At 39.1% G+C, this 20,448-nt stretch overlaps 1 protein-coding gene across 2 annotated transcripts in view; it reads right to left on the reverse strand.

Annotated features, from left to right (window-relative positions):
• Positions 1-1,448: 1,448 nt before the first annotated feature.
• The window catches only part of clpx (caseinolytic mitochondrial matrix peptidase chaperone subunit X), a 34,110-nt gene continuing 15,110 nt past the window's right edge, over positions 1,449-20,448 (reverse strand). Inside the window, exons 4-14 of one of the 2 annotated variants that reach the window (XM_003226563.4) lie at positions 18,920-19,074; positions 17,678-17,837; positions 15,697-15,738; positions 14,158-14,334; positions 12,857-13,021; positions 12,501-12,589; positions 11,747-11,911; positions 6,639-6,938; positions 5,712-5,804; positions 3,744-3,850; positions 1,449-3,248 (exon numbers count right to left, since the gene is read on the reverse strand). In XM_003226563.4, coding sequence (XP_003226611.1) covers positions 3,158-3,248; positions 3,744-3,850; positions 5,712-5,804; positions 6,639-6,938; positions 11,747-11,911; positions 12,501-12,589; positions 12,857-13,021; positions 14,158-14,334; positions 15,697-15,738; positions 17,678-17,837; positions 18,920-19,074 — 1,544 coding nt within the window. In that variant the 3' untranslated portion in view covers positions 1,449-3,157. The remainder of the gene's footprint in view (positions 3,249-3,743; positions 3,851-5,711; positions 5,805-6,638; positions 6,939-11,746; positions 11,912-12,500; positions 12,590-12,856; positions 13,022-14,157; positions 14,335-15,696; positions 15,739-17,677; positions 17,838-18,919; positions 19,075-20,448) is intronic. The other variant, XM_008119437.3, reaches the window with a different exon arrangement.

The following is a 20,448-nucleotide window of genomic DNA, read 5'->3' on the forward strand; positions in this document are numbered from 1 at the left end:
TTTTTTCTCTTCTTTCTCTTTATTTTTCTTCTCTCGTCCTCCTCTTCCTTTCTCCTTCCTCCATCTCTTCTCTCGTCATGCTCTTCTTCCTTCTCTTCTATTTATGTGCTACTTTCCCCCTTAAAGCGACTCAAAGCAGTGACCACAGTGGTCAAACCAACACAGCATACAATTTAAAACCTAAAATAGAATTAAACCTAGAACTATCCTGAACAACGAAGCATTAAAGCTGACGTAAAATAACATTTAGGTAAAGGTTTCCCCTGACGTTAAGTCCAGTCATGTTTGACTCTGGGGGTTGGTGCTCATCTCCATTTCTAAGCCGAAGAGCTGTCCATAGACACCTCCAAGGTCATGTGGCTGGCATGACTGCATGGAGCACCATTACCTTTCCGCCGGAACGGTACCTATTGATCTACTCACGTTGGCATGTTTTCGAACTGCTAGGTTGGCAGGAGCTGGAGCAACAGTGGGCGCTCATTCCGCTCCTGGGATTTGAACCTGGGACCTTTTGGTCTGCAAGTTCAGCAGCTCAGTGCTTTAACACACTTCGCCACTGAATGCTCAATCCCAATTTTCCTGTCAGAATCCTAAACATGAAAACAGAATTAAACCTAGTAAAGGTAAAAGTGTCCCCTGACGTTAAGTCCAGTCGTGTCCGACTCTGGGGTTAAACCTAGAACTATTTAAAAGGAATAATTAAAATCAATTTAAAAATAACAATTACTGAATGTTAAAGAGCATCTTACAGGCTTGTGCTTCTAATCCCTGCAGGGAAGGTAGTAATGTGACTTATATTTGGGGAAGTTAAGATTTTTTTATTGGGGAGGTAAATTCTAAATATGAAGCTTTGAATCTCCTTCGGGAGAGATAAAGTGGGTATAAATATGTATAATAATGTGTTGTCGATGGCTTTCATGGCAGGAATTACTGGGTTGCTGAGTTTTCCGGGCTATATGGCCATGTTCCAGAAGCATTTCGCCCACATCTATGACAGGCATCCTTAGAAATTGTGAGGTATATACATCAGAATGTCATACAGCCTGGAAAACTCACAGCATCCCAATAATAATGATGATAATGACGATGATGATGCATGGGGGAAAAGATCAGTTTTGAGGAAAGATATTTGCAGCTATTAAGACCAATTCCCATTTCAGATTTTCCACTGCCTAAACATTCTTAATTTGACGCAAATTAAAAATCTCAAAGGATCATGTGTAACTGGCTTGGAATAAAATAAAAACCCAAGTAGCACAACTATTTCACACTCCCACCAATTTGTAATTATTATATTTACAATGTATTATTTGCAATTTACTATTATTTATAATTTATTGTTATTATTGAAAGCCATGTTGTTTCTGTAGATTAAAACAGTCGTCCTAAATCCAAATGTGGGAACCAAATGTAATAAACCCCAAACACATCTCAACACAAAGGAAACATTATACTTTTATGTACAGAGTTTAATTTTGGAAATCAAAAACATACAAGTCCTTTTTTTTTTTTTTACAAATATTGTACTAAAGGATCAGAGGATTTGTAAAACAAAGCAATCTTCGCTTCGCTAAAAGATTTAAAATGAACAAGATGCAGGGTCTGGTGTCTAAATCTTATAATTTAAATTAGGATTTTATGCAAACGCTGACAAGTGATGACAAGGAAAAAAAGTATTATACAATTATATGTTAACTTTCTTGGACTTCTTGTTATAAGAAGGTTGCCTGGGAGGGAGGGCTATCTGGCACCAAAAAATTGATGCAGGAGGGTTTCCAGTACATTCAGTAAAAAGTACTATATTAAAATGGTATTTAAATATTCTATGGTTTGGTTTTTTCCTGTAAACCTTTATCCCCTCAGAGAAAGGTGCGACGAATTCCGGATTCACCTGTTCTCATAACACCCATGTTTTTTCCTCTTCAAAACCTACATATAATTAAAATGAAACCTTTAGTAATATACCCAATTATTCAATGCAGTTCTAGGAAAGTGATGCAAAAATGCTCTAGAACCAGGTTGTAATTCAAGAGCAGCTCTGCTTGCTATGGAGCTAGTGAACCTGACAGCACGCTCCTCGCCTTAAGCCTCCGACATCCAGTTTCCATAATAAATGTAACAGTCTCCCTCTAGCACCCACTGCATTTTAAACAGAAGATATTTTATGATATTCAAACTGAAAAAGAGACACCCCCCCCAAAAATACCTTTGAATCTTTATTTCTTTATATATGTTAGCTTCCAAGGCCCGGTTTGTAGGGCTAAAGTTCTTAAGTTCAGTACTGAGGAAGGACAGTGGCACTCCATTCTAGAACTGAAAAAGCTTGGGTCGAACGAAAGGACTTTCAGTCTCTATTCAAGTGCAAAAAAAGAAGGGGGACTTCAGCAAAGCCTAATATCTTTCCCAAAGACCCTCCCATATTTACTTTTGCTCCGTTTACAGCCCTGGCACCATCTTTGGCTCAAAAGGTCCCATTACTGCCCCTTTTATTTCAGGAAGGCAATCAGATTTTTGTCACATTGAACAAAGAAGTTCAACAGCCTCCTTAACAGGATTTAATCATTGTCGAAGACTATTTGTACTTAACCAAATCTAACTGGCTTCGTAACTACGTCATTGCTATCAGAAGGGTCTATTCCGAAGCCAAAGTTGGCCGAGGATGAGAAATTCCCAAACGGAGACTTGTTGCAATCAACTATCTTCTATAATGGAGGAGGAACGTTTTGCAGGTTACACACACACATCTAAGTGTGCTAAGTGCTCTATCTCTGCAGTGTCCCTAAATGAGTAAAAGGGGGGGAAATCCCCAATGTTCCGCTTTGTAGATCGCCAAGCGGAAGGAGAGAAAGGGTTGATCCAATGTCCCCCCAAAACCCACTGGCATTTTGGCTCAGCAGGATTAAATGAAAAACATACTTTGTGTGTGTTTTTTAAAAAAAACTAGTACACAATTCATTTCTGAATACTATGACGCCGACGTCCAAGTGTCCTCTGGGGGAAAAAAATTAATGTGATGTTACAAGAAAGACATGATCGGCTTCCCGTTAGCGTTATCAAGGGTTTTCCTGACCATGTATTATATTCGGGAGAGGTCCAATGTTAAAGAATCAAACTAAAACATTTAAGTGCGTTTCCTGCAGGACATTCCAACAGGGTTTTAATTGTTTGCAGCGTCGGCTTGGCGAGCCCAGCTTTCCTCTTCCACTCCCGAGTCGTAGTCTTCTTCCGCAGAATCTTTAGCTGGAGCCCTATGATAAAATGTAGGTACGGGTCAATCCTCTGAAGTAAACGGAAAAGACATTTCAGAAAGGATTTCCCACAAATGATGGAATTGCAGATGTGGGACATCTGGACTGGGATCCAAAGAGAGACGTAGGCCCAAGCATGCTGATCTCTGTACCATTTTGCTTTTTAAAAATCACAGCTAATATTAAATAGTTCTAGGATAACACCATATATAAAGGTAGGCTGCTTTTTGAAGGCTTTAAAACAAATTGCTAGGTGTGTTGGTCAAAAATAATTTCAGTACAAACACAGGGCTCGTTCATTTGGAAGGGACCTCATCAGAAAAAGAGCAATTTGTGCCGAAATTGCTCTTTCTTCTGATGAGGTCCATTCCAAATGAAGAAACCCTGTTTTTGATGTTTACATTCTTTTATAGAAGCAAATATACCCCCCCCCCCCTTAAAAAAAAAAGGCAACACAGTTAAAAATACAATCTAGTGCTGGCATTTGAAAATTACCTGACATATCCAGGGTCCTTTTTCCCTTCCACAACCTCTTTGTCGACTTCCACACACACAATATCAGAATTGGGGACTTCAAACATGGGTTCCAGCAGTAACTTTTCCTAAGGAAGGAGAAAATTAAAGGCATCAAAATTTTCTTCATAGAGGTTTGCACATCACCTAGTATAACATATTTGCCAAGGGATTAATTTAACAGGGTAAATGCATCCTTAAAAGTTTTATTTATTTACTAGCTGTGCCTGGCCAGGTGTTGCTGTGGCGTCTGGTGGTGTTGGTGAGTTAGTGGTGGTATTGAATGTCTGTTGTATGGTTGTCTTTATGTTTTTTATGTACAGTAGAGTCTCACTTATCCAAGCCTCGCTTATCCAAGCTTCTGGATAATCCAAGCCATTTTTGTAGTCAATGTTTTCAATATATCATGATATTTTGGTGCTAAAGTCATAAATACAGTAATTACAAAATAACATTAGTGCGTATTGAACTACTTTTTCTGTCAAATTTGTTGTATAACATGATGTTTTGGTGCTTAATTTGTAAAATCATAACCTAATTTGATATTTAATAGGCTTTTCCTTAATCCCTCCTTATTATCCAAGATATTCGCTTATCCAAGCTTCTGCTGGCCCGTTTAGCTTAGATAAGTGAGACTCTACTGTATTTGGTTGTTTGTGTAATGTGAAAGTGGTGAGAGTAGAGGGGGTCTTTGTCGCTGTGTAGTATTGTATAGTATGCATACGTTGTCCAAGTGTTGTGAATGGTTAGATTGTGTCTTGGTGCATAGTAGAAAGGGTTGGGGTGGATGGCCGTTAGGGGTGTCTCCAAATTATTGGATGGTATAGTTCTATGATTATTATTATTATTGTTGTTGCTGTTATCATCACGATTATTATCTTTATTATCATCATTATTATTATATAGTGGATGGATGGCCATCTGTCAGGAGTGTTTGGATTGTGTGGTCTTGCATGGTCGAAGGAGGTTGTACTGGATGATTCTTAGGGCTGTCTGCAAACATAAGGATTCCGTGATATTGTTATTAGTATTATTATTATCAAGAGGCTGTATGGCCATCTGTTGGGAATGTTTGGATTGTGTTCTCCATGGCAGGAAGGGGTTGGACTGGATGGGCTTTAGGAGTGTCTCCTATCTCTGTGACTGTAGGATTCTATTATTATTTTTATGGTGGAGATTGTGGAGATATTGGCTGGCCATCTGTCAGGAGTTTGTCGAAGAGATAAGCAAACACTCTAAAGGTTCAAAACATAAAAAGAGATGTGACATGTAAGGACCACAGAAATAGGCAGGCCTCTCTGAGTATAGAGCTATCTTCTTTCTATGTGAAAAAGATAAGCAAACACTCTAAAGGTTCAAAACATAAAAAGAGATGTGACATGTAAGGGCCACAGAAATAGTTAGGCCTCTCTGATTATAGAGCTATCTTGTTTCAATGTGAAAAAGATAAGCAAATACTATAAAGATTCAAAACATAAAATGCACTATGTTATTTAGAGCATCATGTACAAACATTATTACCTGAGAGTTAACAACAATAATGAAAATAATAAGTACAGTATTATCACAGTAGTATCTTCCAGACTGTAATGTTTAAAGGAAACTGTAAGGGTTGCCAAATCCAATAGGAGTCTTCAGAAATTGTTGAAATAGTGGAGACTACTTGATATGTTTTGACTTTAGTCCACATTTAAGCCTTGATAATTACAGTTTCTAGATAGGAAAAAAGTATATTTTCTGCAGACAGAACCACTGAGGCTAAAAGTTCTCTCTTGCCACTAGAAAACTTCTTAAGCTTGCTTTCTTTTTTGCTTTCTTTCGTTTTACAAAGTTGACTACTGTGGTAATTTAATTTCCAAAATTCTGCAGTATCCAGAAACAAAGATTTTTTAAAGCAACTTGTTAACTAATACCTCCAGTATAGATAATTAATATGAAAGACCACCTTACCATTATAGATCGAAGGCCTCTCGCACCAGTTTTGCGGTCTAGAGCCAACCTGGCAATAGCTTTAAGGGCATCCTCTGTTACGTTCAATTCACACTGGAAAACATAAGACAATGTTACACCCTTTGCTTATGTGGTCCGTTTCCAAGTAGTGTTGCTTTTCTTCTGTGGAAATTCATTTAGACAAACTGATCGAGTCAGGGGGTGCTGTGGTTTTAGCTATAGGAATAGCCTTTTAGATTGGTTTTTCATTGTTTATTTTTAATACTGTTCATATTTAATTCTATTTTAATGTTTGTATATTTTTAGGTTGTAAATGATATTGGTTTTATGATGAGTCGATTTGACTCTCTTACTGATGGATAAACACTATGTAAAAAATTTTAAATGTTCTGTTTCTGGTTTGAAGGTGTTATTTCCTGTTTAATTGTGCAGTCCTTAGTTTGAAAGTAGTTGTTAAACTCCAGAAACTTCATTGTTGTGGCTGCCACAAACTAGGTAGAATTGGTTGAGAATCTGAGATATTCAAGGAAAAACTAGAACAAAATATTATAGCAGGATGTCTTGCAAAAACAAAGTCTTTGCACTTTAATAAACTTCACCCGTGTTTTTATGATAGAACCAATTGCGAAATGGTATTTATAACTCAGGAAAAATCATGTTATAATTATAACAACAACAACAACAACTGCAACAAGACTTTAGCATTCTGAAATAGCTCCTAGTGTTCTTAATCCATCTGATGCAGGGGACCAGCACCAGGCTACAAGTAAGAGTCAAAAGGCTTTATTTTTTCAGAATTCCCATTGGCTACAATTGTTCTACTCTTTCTTGGAAACTCTCCAGCTCCGGCAGCACTGTTCTAAACCAATACTGATTTCATATTAGGGAAAAAAATGCCACATGTGAGATAGAGAAGGCGTGCCAGACCTTGTCCATGCTGAACAGGGCCTGGTATTGGGGGATCACAGCATTCCGGGGCTCAGTCAGGATCCGCACCAGCGTCTTCTCATCAAGGCTGTGCAGGGGGACCACTACCGGTAAGCGCCCCACAAACTCCGGGATCATGCCAAATTCGATCAGGTCCCGGGCTTCCACATGCCGCAGCAGGCGGTCTTTCTCTTCCATGTCTTGCTGTGTGTTGGTCTCGCTGCCCAGGTTGGCCAGATCTGCAGCGGCGGCTGCTCTGCGGCCTTTCCCCAGATTGGACGGTGTTCCAAAGCCGAGGTACTGCAAGACAGGTACGTTCTGTGATCAGAAAGGAAGCCAGGACGGACTCTTCGGCTTTAAAGATGTGAGTGCAGTTACACATTATAGATGTCCAATTTCTTGAGCAGCTTATTACACCAAGATACAAATATCTGTCAATCCATCCATCCATGTATATAATACCAGTCAAAATGTCTATCTATCTATCTATTATGTATGTATGTATTTTCCAAGATGACTTCTACACCCAGAGAACTCTGTGAACTCCAGTGCCAATGGATCTGGACCAAACTTGGCATACAGACCCGTCATGACCAACTTTAACTACCGGTGCAGTTTGGGGCCAATGAGAGATGATGATGGGAGTTTTAATTTATGCGTTTTCTAATGGGACCATTCATAAAATCCAAAAATCAAACAATAATAGTGACATTTATATCCTGCCCTTCTCACCCCGAAGGGGACTCATAGTGGCTTACAAGTTATATTATAGCACAATAGTATAGCACAATATAAGCATTATATATTATTACTAGCTGTGCCCGGCCACGCGTTGCTGTGGCGTTGTCTGGTGGTGTTGGTGAGAACCCGTTGAGGTAGTGATGGTATTGAATGTCTGTTGTATGGTTGTCTTTATGTTTAGTATGCATTTGGTTATTTGTGTACTGTGAAAGTGGTGAGGATAGAGGGGGTCTTTGTCCCTGTGTAGTATTGTATAAGGAGCCCCGGTGGCGAAGTGTGTTAAAGCACTGAGCTGGAGACCAAAAGGTCCCTGGTTCAAACCCCGGGAGCGGCGTGAGCGGCTGCTGTTAGCTCCAGCTCCTGCCAACCTAACAGTTCAAAAACATGCAAATGTGAGTAGATTAATAGGTACCGCTCTGGTGGGAAAGTAAGGGCGCTCCATGCAGTCATGCCGGCCACATGACCTTAGAGGTGTCTATGGACAATGCCGGCTCTTCGGCTTAGAAATGGAGATGAGCACCAACCCCCAGAGTTGGACACGACTGGACTTAACGTCAGAGGAAACCTTTACCTTTAGTATTGTATAGTATTTATACGTTGTCCATGTGTTGTGAAAGCTTGGGTTGTGTCCAGCTGCATAGTAGAAAGGGTTGGGCTGGATGGCCCCTAGGAGTCTCTCCAAACTCTTGGATTCTATGCTTCTATTATTATTATTATTATTATTATTATTATTATTATTATTATTATTATCATCTTCTTCATCATCATTATTATGTAGAGGCTGGATGGCCATCTGTCAGGAGCGCTTGGATTGTGTCCTCCTGCATGGTAGAAGGAAATTGATCTGGATGACCCTTAGGGGTAACTCCAAACCTTAGGATTGTATGATGTTGTTATTATTATTATTATTAGTAGTAGTATTAGTATTGAGAGGCTGGGTGGCCATCTGTTGGGAGTGCTTGGATTGTGTCCTCCATGGCAGAGTTGAGTTGGAGTGGATGGCCTTTAGGGGTGTCTCCTAACTGTCTGATGCTATGATTCAATGTGTGTTATTATTGTGCAGATATTGGATGGCCATCTGTCAGGAGTGGTTGGATTATGTCCTCCTGCATGATATAAGGAAGTTGAACTGGATGATCCTTAGGGGTATCTGCTAACCTTAGGATTGTACAATATTCTTATTCTTATTATTATTGAGAGGCTGGGTGGCCATCTGTTGGGCGTGCTTGGATTGTGTCCTCCATGGCAGAATTGGGTTGTTCTGGATTACCACAGTAATTATTTCATATTACAGTAGAATCTCACTTATCCAACATTCGCTTATCCAAAGTTCTGGATTATCCAACGCAGTCTGCCTTTTAGTAGTCAATGTTTTGTAGTCAGTGTTTTAAATTCATTGTGATATTTTGGTGCTAAATTTGTAAATCCAGTAATTACAACATAGCATTACTGAGTATTGAATACATTTTCTGTCAGATTTGTTGTATAACATGATATTTGGTGCTTAATTTGTATAATCATTACCTAATTTGATGTTTAATAGGCTTTTTCTGAATCTCTTCTTATTATCCAACATATTCACTTATCCAACGTTCTGCCGGCCTGTTTATGTTGGATAAGTGAGACTCTACTGTATATTTATAATCTTATATCTGCTTAGAACTGGATTATATGAGGCCCCTTCTACACAGCTGTATAAAATGCACACTGAAGTGAATTATCTGGCAGTGTGGACTCAAGATAATCCAGTTCAAAGCAGATAATATAAGATTATAAATGGGTAATATAGCTGTGTGGAAGGGCCTTGAGTCTACACTGCCATTTAATCCAGTTAAAATCAGATAATCTATGGAAAATGCCTAAGTGAGGCCTAACTGTGCCTGTCCCGTGAGCTGAGTAGGTTGCTAGGAAACCAAGTGGGCGGAGCTTTGCACTCTAACTGGCAGCAATTGGATAAAAACAATTATTACTCTCTCTCTAATTAGGACTTTATTTTTCTTTTCTTTTTGTTGTATCAACCTAGTGCCGTGGATGATGGGTTGTGTTGTCAAATTTTGAGGTTGGGGGGCCTGTACTTTTGTTGTTTTGTCCACTGCCCTGATGCCATTACTCTTTTATATATATACTAGCTGTGCCCGGCCACGCGTTGCTGTGGTGAAGTATGGTGGTATGGGAAATAAAGTATTGAGGAATTGGTGGTAGTTAAGGTCAAGGGTAAAGGTTTTCCCCAGACATTAAGTCCAGTCATGTCTAATTCTGGGGGTTGGTGCTCATCTCCATTTCTACGCCGAAGAGCCGGCGTTGTCCGTAGACTCCTCCAAGGTCATGTGGGATGACTACATGGAGCGCCGTTACCTTCCCGCCGGAGCAGTACCTATTGATGCACTCACATTTGCATGTTTTCGAACTTCTGGGTTGGCAGAAGCTGAGGCTAACAGTGGGGGCTCTCTCCGCTCCCCCAATTCAAACCTGTGGCCTTTCGGTCCAGAAGTTCAGCAGCTCAGCGCTTTAACACGCTGCGCCATCAGGGGATATTATTTCCTAAAGGTTGTGAATATACTTTGTTGGGAGGTGTTAGCTGGCCCTGATTGTTTCCTGTGTGGGATTCCCCTGTTTATTTACTGTCCTGGTTTTAGAGATTATATTGTTCTGCATTATTCTATCCCAGTAATTATTTCATATTAAAGAAGAATCTCACTTATCCAACATTCGCTTATACAATGTTCTGGATTATCCAACGCAGTCTGCCTTTTCATAATCAATGTTTTTGCAGTCAGTGTTTTAAATTCATTGTGATATTTTAGTGGTAAATTTGTAAATACAGTACAGTAGAGTCTCACTTATCCAACATAAACAGGCCGGCAGAACGTTGGATAAGCGAATATGTTGGATAATGAGGAATTAAGGATAACCCTATTAAACATCAAATTAAGTTATGATTTTACAAATTAAGCACCAAAACATCATGTTAGACAACAAATTTGTCAGAAAAAGTAGTTCAGTACACAGTAATGCTATATAGTAATTACTGTATTTATGAATTTAGCACCAAAATATCACGATATATTGAAAGCATTGACTACAAAAATGCGTTGGATAATCCAGAACGTTGGATAAGCAAGTGTTGGATAAGTGAGACTCTACTGTAATTACAACATAGCATTACTGCGCATGGAACTACTTTTTCTGTCAAATTTGTTGTATAATATGATGTTTTGGTGCTTAATTTGTATAACGATTACCTAATTTGATGTTTAATTGGCTTTTCCTGAATCCCTTCTTATTATCCAACATATTCACTTATCCTGCCGGCCTGTTTACATTGGATAAGTGAGACTGTACTGTATATTTCTAATCTTATATTATCTGCTCAGAACTGGATTATATGAGGCTCCTTCTACACAGTTGTATAAAATGCACACTGAAGTGGATTATATGGTAGTGCGGAGTCAAGATAATCCAGTGCAAAGCAGATAATATAAGATTATAAATGGGTAATATAGCTGTGTGGAAGGGCCTTGAGTCTACACTGCCATATAATCCAGTGCAAATTAGATAATCTGTGGAAGAAGCCTAAGTGAGGCCTAAATCTGCCTGTCCCCTAACTGAATCCTGGCTGTCCCATGGTTGCTAGGCAACCAAGTGGGCAGAGATTAGCCCTCTAAACTGGCCGCAATTGGATAAAAACAATTATTGCTCTCCCTCTAATTAGGACTTTATTTTTCTTTTCTTTTTGTTGTATCAACCTTGAGGCGTGGATGATGGGTTGTGTTGTCAAATTTTGGGGTTGGGGGGCCTGTACTTTTGTTGTTTTGTGAATTGCCGTGATGCCATCACTCTTTTATATATATAGATAGATACTGTCAAACTGATAAAAGAGACATGGTGGAAAGATGTCTTCCTTGCCCTGCCTTCTTCATTCTGGCCCAGAATGGCAGTTAGACCTTTGGGGCGGGGTGTGTGTGCTCCCATTTGATGATACAGGAGACATGGTGGAAAGATGTATTCCATTACAAAAGACCTAAACTGGGCATTGCCAGGTACTTATGCTAGTGTGGGCCTGTGTGTTAGTGTGTGTGTATTTCTTAGAGATTGGTCCTTCTACTGCATCAAAAAGCAACCTAAAGCTTGAATTTCTGCCATCATGTGCCCCCAATAAATGAAACAGGAAAGCACTTGATATTCTCCTGCTTCAAAGAAATGAAGCCATGTAGTCTGCCTTGGTGGTTGTCCCCATCTGCACTAACCTGGCATTGGCACACTGTGACACTGTCCCTTTCCAAATCAGGCAACAGTTATATAAAAACACAAAGGGATCTTGTTCTGGTGTCAAAAAATGTTTCATTTTAACAGCTCTTCTTTCTTACCTTTTCATTTTTCCTTCTGCTAATGATCCTATCCAGGCCATTAAAAGCGCCAGACGCTACGAAGAGGATGTTGGTCGTATCCACCTGCACAGTCTCCCCACGCAACTTGCGGGAATTCTTTTCTGGAACATTCACGATGGTTCCTTCCAGTAACTTTAACAAGCCCTTCAGGGAAATGAGATGGAATTCAGTAATGTTTTCCACACTTCAGAACATAAGAACCCTCACAGTTTATCTAATTCACAGCATCTTGTTCCCACAATTATCAAACAGATTATTAGGTTTCTTTGTATGAAGTGATGCATAGGTAACACACCTAGGGTTCTGAAGAGCAATATAATCCCCTGCCCCAAATTATATTTTCCACCAAAAGAACTCCGCTAGAAATAAGTGAAGGGCTTCTATTGCTTGTATCTTCCATGAAGAAGGCACATTACTCAGCTCCTGAAACACAATGCAATGTAGTGACCTTCACCAAAATCTGTTGTTAAGGTTGGAGTGCACCAAGGCCAAACAAGCAACATATGTGTCATGTCAATTCCCGAGTCACTCAAAAAGGCAATAAGTATAAAGAGAGAGTTCCCCTGTAAGCAAGAAGATAGCTTGTGCAACAAAGGCAGTAGGAATGCGACTGGAGGGACCCTAAAACACCAGATCCTTGGGAGGTGAGAAGCAAACTCAGACTGTGAAGAGTAGTAAAAAGAAGTGGCTTTGCGATTTTCACTGTACGAGAAAGTAAGTTACCGGGACTCACTTGCTGAACGCCTTCTCCTCCCACGTCCCGTAACTGGTGGATGCCGGGCACGCTGCCTATCTTATCTACCTCATCCAAGAACACAATTCCTGCAAAATGAGATACGATTCGTTTAAGAAGCATTTGGACTCCGCAAGAAGTACAATCTGTACACAGAGGAGGCAGTATTTTTTAAAAAGAGCAAGCTGCTATGGCAAGTGTTATGAAATACTCCGTGACATAAACCCTGAGGGAAAGAACAAATCAATACTTGCAAGAAATAAATTAAAGGGTATGCTGATGACTGTAAGAATTAGGAATCCCAAGGGGTGAAGCGAGAAACCCTTTGTTTTTGAATGTCATTGTTTGCTCATTACCTTGTTGGGCTTTTTCGACATTGTAATTCGCATCCTGAAGCAGTTTTGCAATGACCGATTCAATGTCTTCACCCACGTAGCCGGCTTGAGTCAGAGTAGTACAATCACAGATTGCAAAGGGGACATCCAGGCATTTTGCCAGAGTCTGGGCCAGCAGGGTTTTACCTAGGTTTTGGTTTTAAAACGGTCTGTTACTAACAACCAGAAAATAAACATGCAATTTATTACATCCATATCCCAGAAAGATAGTCATTGATAAACTTTGTTTTGCTGGTCTTTTATTATACAGCTAGGAAGATCTTACGGAAGATTAGACATTAAATAGTTTTATTGGCATTTCTCATTTAATGTTCTGAATTGCCATGTTACCCTTGGTTACAACAATCTACTTATTTACTTAGAGAATTGCATTATTTTAAACAAATGAAGTTGTGCATATTGAAAAGCTGCCTCGGTTACATTTCTGTTCTTAAGCTACTCCAATGCACTTCTTATTATACTACAAACTGAAAAATATTCCTGAGGAATTTAATAATTTGCATTATAAAGCCTAAGTGACTGAGAATTAGAAGTCTGGACTGAAGCAAGGGACATTTTAGGGAGGAATAAACACAAAACAAAAGAGAAGCTGCAATGGATGGTATATGAAACTTTTCAAGTTGTTACGGGAAGACAAGTAGGAAAAGGTAACACAAACATGATGACAAAAAAGGGGGGGGAGGAAGAAAAGACTTTTTTATTATTATTTATACCTCACTTTTTTCTCCAACAAGGAGATCTTTCCCACAAGATCTGAGAAACCAAAGGGAATTTTAAACCAAGTGTCAGGGTGTTATAACTTGCATTCTTGACAAGAGGCTACCATCAGGGCAGAATATGGAGAAAACTCCCTGCTTTGGTCCCAAAAGAAATAAAAACCTGAAACCTGAAAAGATAGCTATCCTGCTCACAATTGCGGCATTTGGGAAGATGATGTTCCTATTTTTTTCTGCAATTTGCCTCAAATTTTCCCAGAGGTCAAGAGAATGACACCCGCATGGGTTCAAATGTATCCCCCCCAACATTGTTTTAGCAAAATATACATTAGAAACACAAGGTTTTGTAACAATTTGGAATCACCTTTTGGTCAGTTCTGTTTTGTCTACAAGGGCTGGCGACTCTTCAGTGCAGGAAAAATAATCCCCAGACTTTGTTTTTATCTCACTGGATTAACTCTGATACAATCCATGTGATCTGGCATCGTCTCATTTTTTGTTTTAAATCAAATTCACCTTATGCAAGGATTGCTGCGACTGACCTACCTGAGCCCGTTGGTCCAAGCAGCAAAATATTACTTTTCTCAAGCTTGATGTCATCGTGGTTTGAATCTAGTACTTCTCCTCCCCGCTTTTCCTGTGGCATCTGTTGATTCACTTGTTGTTGGACCGATGCTCCCAAAGCATTGCCATGGGGGCTGATGCCAGCGATCTGGAGCAGCTCTGGAACGTGCAATGCATGATTGACCAAGAATGACATGGAGCTCTTGCAATAGGATTGAGATAGGCAGAAGAACATGCACAAGTGGACAGGTTTCTAAGCAGTTTCAAGTACTGTACCTTCTACTGAAGAGATCAAAACACCTGAAGAAAAGACTATCCCAAATGTAACACAATTTTTGTTCCTGGGTTATAAATGTCATTTCCTAATTGGTTCTATAATTAAAAACATGGGAAAATTTTATTAGATTGCAAAAACTTTTACGGGAGGGACACCCTGCTGCATTTTGCTATAGTTTTTCAATGAGTATCTCATCGGGTCTCAACTAATTTAACACTGTTTGTGTCAGCCACAAAAACAATTTTTCTGGAGTAACAACTACTTTCAGTGTAAGGATTGCACAATTAAATAGGAAATCACACTTTCAAGCCAGGAACAGAATTTTTAAAAATAATTTGTTACATAGTGTAATCAATGTCACAGGAAGATTTGAGATTGAAAGATCAAGTTTTTCAATAAACTTCTCAGTAAACACAGTGTTTAAAATGCAGAGGGAGATGTTTACATTTTGAGGTGCTGTTTTTATATGTTTATTGTTCAAGACAGATGACAGATTAATTTCAAAAGCAATTAAAAGGGTTAATAGACTGATTGCTAATCAGAAGTAACTAATTAATTAATTTTTTTTTCACTGAGTCCCACTAAGGGGGGGAAATAGCCTGCTTTTCAGAGGCATTTCTGCCTCTAAAATCGTGTTATTTTTCCCCTTGGTGGGACTCGGTGCAACCAAAGGCAGACTCAATACCACGTAAGTAATAATTTGAATGTAATATGTAGTTATCTTTAATCATTACTGTGATTTTATAGTTTCAATACTAACAGATTATATTATAATAATGAAATGAGTGGATTAGGGGGAAATTTGGTATTTTCTTAAAAATAAAAATCCTGATTTTTAACAAAATGAAAATAGGCTGGATGTGAGAAGTGGGACATTTCGGGGATTTTTAACTAATTTTAACTAAAGAAAGTTAAAAAGTTAAAATCAAGGATCTCTTCTATTGTTGGGATTGTTGTGTCCAAACAAGGCCATGGTATCAAAGAGAAGCATTCTAGCCTTGCTTCCTCATCTTGTAGGGATTTTCTTTATTAGACACTTTAACAAAAGAATATGTACCTTCAGCCGCAACTGGTCCTGCCTGAGTAATACCAGTTTAACCAGTTTAGCTAGGCCCAGCATGTCATTTATGAAATGAACATAGGCTGGCTTTTTCCCATTTCTAAAGTCATAATTAAAATGCTGCTCATGGTTAAGTTCGGAAAAGAAAATATTGCAGAGGAGGACATGAGGAGAGAACACTTACTTGTAAATCTGTACTCATCCTCCCGTCTTCTTATTTCTAAGTCTAAGAGAGAGGATGAAAACAGTAATACAATATATAGATATAGATATATTTTAAAAAGCACTGCATTTTCTTCACCTCTTGCCCTCTTCTGAATACAGCTTTAGGGGATGAGGGATTTCATATACAAGGAAAAAAAACACACCAGGAAATTATCATAACTGTGGCCCAATCTACACCGCCATATAAACAAGTTTCTGAATCCAGATTATCTCCTTTGAACTGGATTATATAACAGTGTAGACTCACATAATCCAGTTCAAAGCAAAATAAACTGGATTCAGAAACTGGGTTATATGGCAGTGCAGATCCAGCCTTAGTAACCTCACTCCATAGTGAGCTTTTCATGCACATCTAAACTAGTACTTTAAAAAGTTATGCCAAAGGAAGAGTAATTGGCATGTTTTATATTTCCAAAATGAAGATGGAAACATTAAAAGCAAATTAGACCAAAAGGGAAAGCATATCAATTTGGAAGCAAGGCCCATTCGGTTTAATGTGATTTTCTGTCACACAGATGAGAACAGGATTGTAACTTTTCTTTTAGAAAGACAAAATTTATGAATGCTAAGATGGATTTACTCAATGGTCAAACTGCTGAGCTGCTGAACTTGCTGACCGAAAGGTCAGCGGTTCAAATCTGGGGAGCGGGGTGAGCTCCCACTGTTATCCCCAGCTTCTGCCAACCTAGCAGTTCGAAAACATGCAAATGTCTGGCAGGAAGGTAACGGCACTCCATGCAGTCATGCCAGCTACATGACCTTGGAGGTGTCTATGGACAATGCCGGCTCTTTGGCTTAGAAATGGAGATGAGCACCAATCCCCAGAGTCGGACTTAATGTCAGTGGAAAACCTTTATCTTTACTTTTACCCTAAAAAGAGTTTAGCCCTGATTCAAAGAGGATTAAACACCACTCCTCTCTAGAAAGGATCTCTTCTAAGAAAGTAGCGATGAAATCCTCTTGCTAAAATGTAACAGCTTTCAATGTTTTGGGCAACAAGAAATGATCTTTTAGAAGAAAACCAGAAACATTCTCCACCTTGCAACTGTTTTTCAAACTTTGTTGGGTTTCAAAACACTTTGTAGCATAGCCTCAGAGCATCATTTGGAGGGCTTCCTATTTTACCATTTCCTTTAAAGTGGATTAGAATTATTTTCCTTAAGCACAGGACTGAATTAGTAAATTTGCTCCATTCATATTATTAATGCATTCTATTTTTGTTATTCCTTGTAGTCGAAATCACAATTTAATTGCTCTATATTTATTTGCTTTAAACAGGAGGTAGAATGTGCTGATCATGGCTTCTTTGGCCTCAATAGTGTGTTTTTGTGATGGCTTCATAAAACCTGCATTGAAATGTTGGGCTAGTAAGAGTGCCCTATGCCATTTAATATTATATCTCAAAGATACTTTAGTAGTAGTAGTAGTAATAGTAATAATAAATTGATAATTTGTTGAAACATCATTTGAAAGAAATGTACCTTTTGCCTGCAATGAAGGGGAATAGTGATGCAGTATGTTCATCATAAAGAAAACATTGTTTCTTCAAAGTGAGGGAAAATGTAATTCATTGAAGTGGAAGCAGCAAGAGAGGGAACACATAGCTACTTCCATCACCTCCAATGGACTTCTATGGACTCTTCCTCTCTGAATGTTTCCAGCAGTCACTACAGGAATTACTATTTCATGCTAATGGAATAATAAACTTTACCATCTTCTCTTTTTTCCCTCTCAATGATTTTGGCTGTCTTGTTATATTAATCATACACAACCTGGTCTGAGATCATTCCCGCTGCTTTAAACACATTTAAATCATGGGTTTTCCCCCCAGAAACTCTACTGTTTAGCTCCCATTTGGACCAGGATTAGACAAAAAGGGACAACGGCTCAAATGACAGTCCCAGGCCATCAAAACATACAACAGAAAAGGCTATACGCACCTCTTGGTGTTATGGAAGTCTGCTTTTCCACTTCAGCTTGCTGTCTCAGAGTGGCAGGAATATTATTATAGATTCTCTTATAATGATTGTACACAGCAACCGAAAGCACCTTTTTGGCAAAACACTGGCCAACAACGTACTTGTCGAGGTAGTTATAAATCTGGCAAGCAAACAAAGAGAAAAGCTAATTGATGCCTCACATTTTAAAAAATTCTACTTAATACAGAAAACCAACGAAACTTGTATTCTCTATGTAACTGTGGAAAATCCCAGTTAAAGGGTCACTATGGGTTGTGCAGGTGGGTTTCTATTATAAAATACCTTCTTTACTCAAATGTAATGCTCACCTTTTTTGACTAAGTGGCCTTGCCAAAATTAGGGTATGCATTAGATTCATGTAATATATCTTAGGGCTGAACCAAAGCCAAAGGGGAAGCTGCTTCAGGAGCTTCTGGAGATCCAATTTGAGAGACATCATATGTAACTGCCCTGGCTCAATGCTATGTAATCCTGGGATTTGTAGTGTGGTGAGGCATCAGCATCCTTTGGCAGAGAAGGCTCAAGATGTTGCAAAACTACAGCCCCCATGAGTCCATAGAATTGGCCAAAGGTAGTAGTTAAAGTGGACTCATTCTACAGCATAGATACACCCCATGGTTTTCTTTTCTACTGCTGGAAGCTTTGATGTCCTAACACTTTTATTTTTAAAGAAGGGATTCTAAGCAGACAGCAACTGTAATGCACACTTTTCTTGACCAAATGACAAAGAGCACACTTTCTGCCACTGCACATTACATTTGGAAGCAAATACTTTTTTTGGTTTTAGGGTTTTGGAAATTGTAGTGTTTTAGATTCGACTATGGACTTGCGTACATACGGTGTTTCCCCTTTCTCCACTCACTTTGAAGTAGTGAGGCCTGAGAATTCCTCTCCTCATCTAGTAAGTAACTTGCTCCCAAGAGCTGCTGAGCTCATCATCTTAATCAATGATGAACCACTCACATTTGAGAATGGCCCTAATGGACCCTGGTGCTTTCTAAAGGCTTTCTTCCCTACAGAGCAAGTGGGAAATCTAGCCCTTCAGGCTGCTCTCAGATTTCAACTTCCTTCATCCCTAGCCAGCATCGGGGCTTATATGTTAAGATCAAACTTATTTTTCTTAAGATGACAAAATTTGATCATTCTCTCCTTTTTACTTAAAAAATGGAAACTGCTACATTCAATTAAAAAACACTCCTTTACTTTTTTCGGTGGAGGTGGTGGTTTCTGCTGGAAGGCCAACTTCACAGCTTCGGCTGCAGACTCTGGTTCTTTAATTATGCTCTTCTTGGAGTCCGCTTCTGATAACACCACAAAGAAGTGGTGGCATTTTTCACATTTCACAAAGCGAGTAGAGGCTATTGAAACAATGGTAAAAATAAGTGAGTTCAGGGCGGCCTGGCAACAACCAAACATCCATCCCACTAGAGTGGATTAATATTAGCCCAACTGATAAAATGACACTTTGAACAGCAAAGCTTCTGAAATTGTGGGGCTGACCCCAAATGGGATCCCCCTAAGCAAAATGTTGGGGTAATGAAAAATTTAGCAATAGTCAAAGGTTTCTGAATGTCACAATTGATGCAAATCTGTTAGCAACAACGTGCCGCGTTTACAATGGTCTCTGCAGAAAATGCTTCTGCTGTACTCCACAAAAAGCAAGATCACCTTGTTTAGCAAGCCTTGTAAATTCTGATCCATGATCAGTAAATGTTTGATTTGTATATTTATTTTATATAGTTATATTCCCAGGGTCGCATACAAAATTCCTCAGGGGGAAAGGGGTTATGAGCAGGAAAAGCTTAAGAAAAAGCCCTGGTTGAGAGCAGCTGCGGGGAATCTGACTTCCAGACATTATGGACTATACCTCCCCTCTAATCACCTCTTGGACATTTCTAACTACAACTCCTCCATTTCCTAACTCCCAGCTAAAAGATTAGGGGGTTAAAGTGCCAAACAATCTAGAGGACCAATACTCCCTGATCTTGGTTTAAGCATGTATTTCTGTACTTTGATTGATACTCTAAGGGACAGTAGGTATCATCCCATTCTTTTATAACAGTAATGAGCAAAGTGCAGTCTTCCACAGCGTTCCCTGCATTCCAAACCCTTGACTGTGGGCTACAGTTCAACCTGGAAGGTGTGCTTTGCTCTACTTTACAGCACAATATACTTTCAACAAAACAACAAGAGAGTTCCACAATCTCTTAAAATTTCATGCACAATTTACAGTTTTGAAATCACCGGTCAAAATTTCTCTTTCTACTTTCAAATCACATTTATACCAAAAGCTTAATATCAGCTATTTCTTCTACATGCATAAGAGTCCTTTCATAAAGAAAAAAAAACATAGATGGGAAAATGTTAAACAAATACAACACTGAGTTTAGCTTTGAGAACAAATGCCTGATTTGTGTACATTCCATTCTCAGTTCAAAAGGGAAAAATCCCACCACCTAGGACCTCTCCTACCTACTCAGTATTAAATATTCCGATAATCCTTCATGACAGATTTCAAACAGGGAATATGAGCTGGGCTCATAGATTCCAGGGCACTAATAAGGTGGAAGATGTTCTGGGCAGATGAACTGTAACTATATCAAGGAGCCCTAAGCCTCCAAAAGGAGAAAAACAACAGCAACTGCTTCCTTTTTTCCCAGGGAAAAAATTGCCCTTTACATTGTCCAACACTAAATTAAATCTGAAGGTATTTACTGCGACCAAGGAAAATT

The sequence above is a fragment of the Anolis carolinensis genome, unplaced genomic scaffold (assembly GCF_035594765.1).
Source record: "Anolis carolinensis isolate JA03-04 unplaced genomic scaffold, rAnoCar3.1.pri scaffold_11, whole genome shotgun sequence".
In the NCBI taxonomy this organism is placed as follows: Eukaryota; Metazoa; Chordata; class Lepidosauria; order Squamata; family Dactyloidae; genus Anolis; species Anolis carolinensis.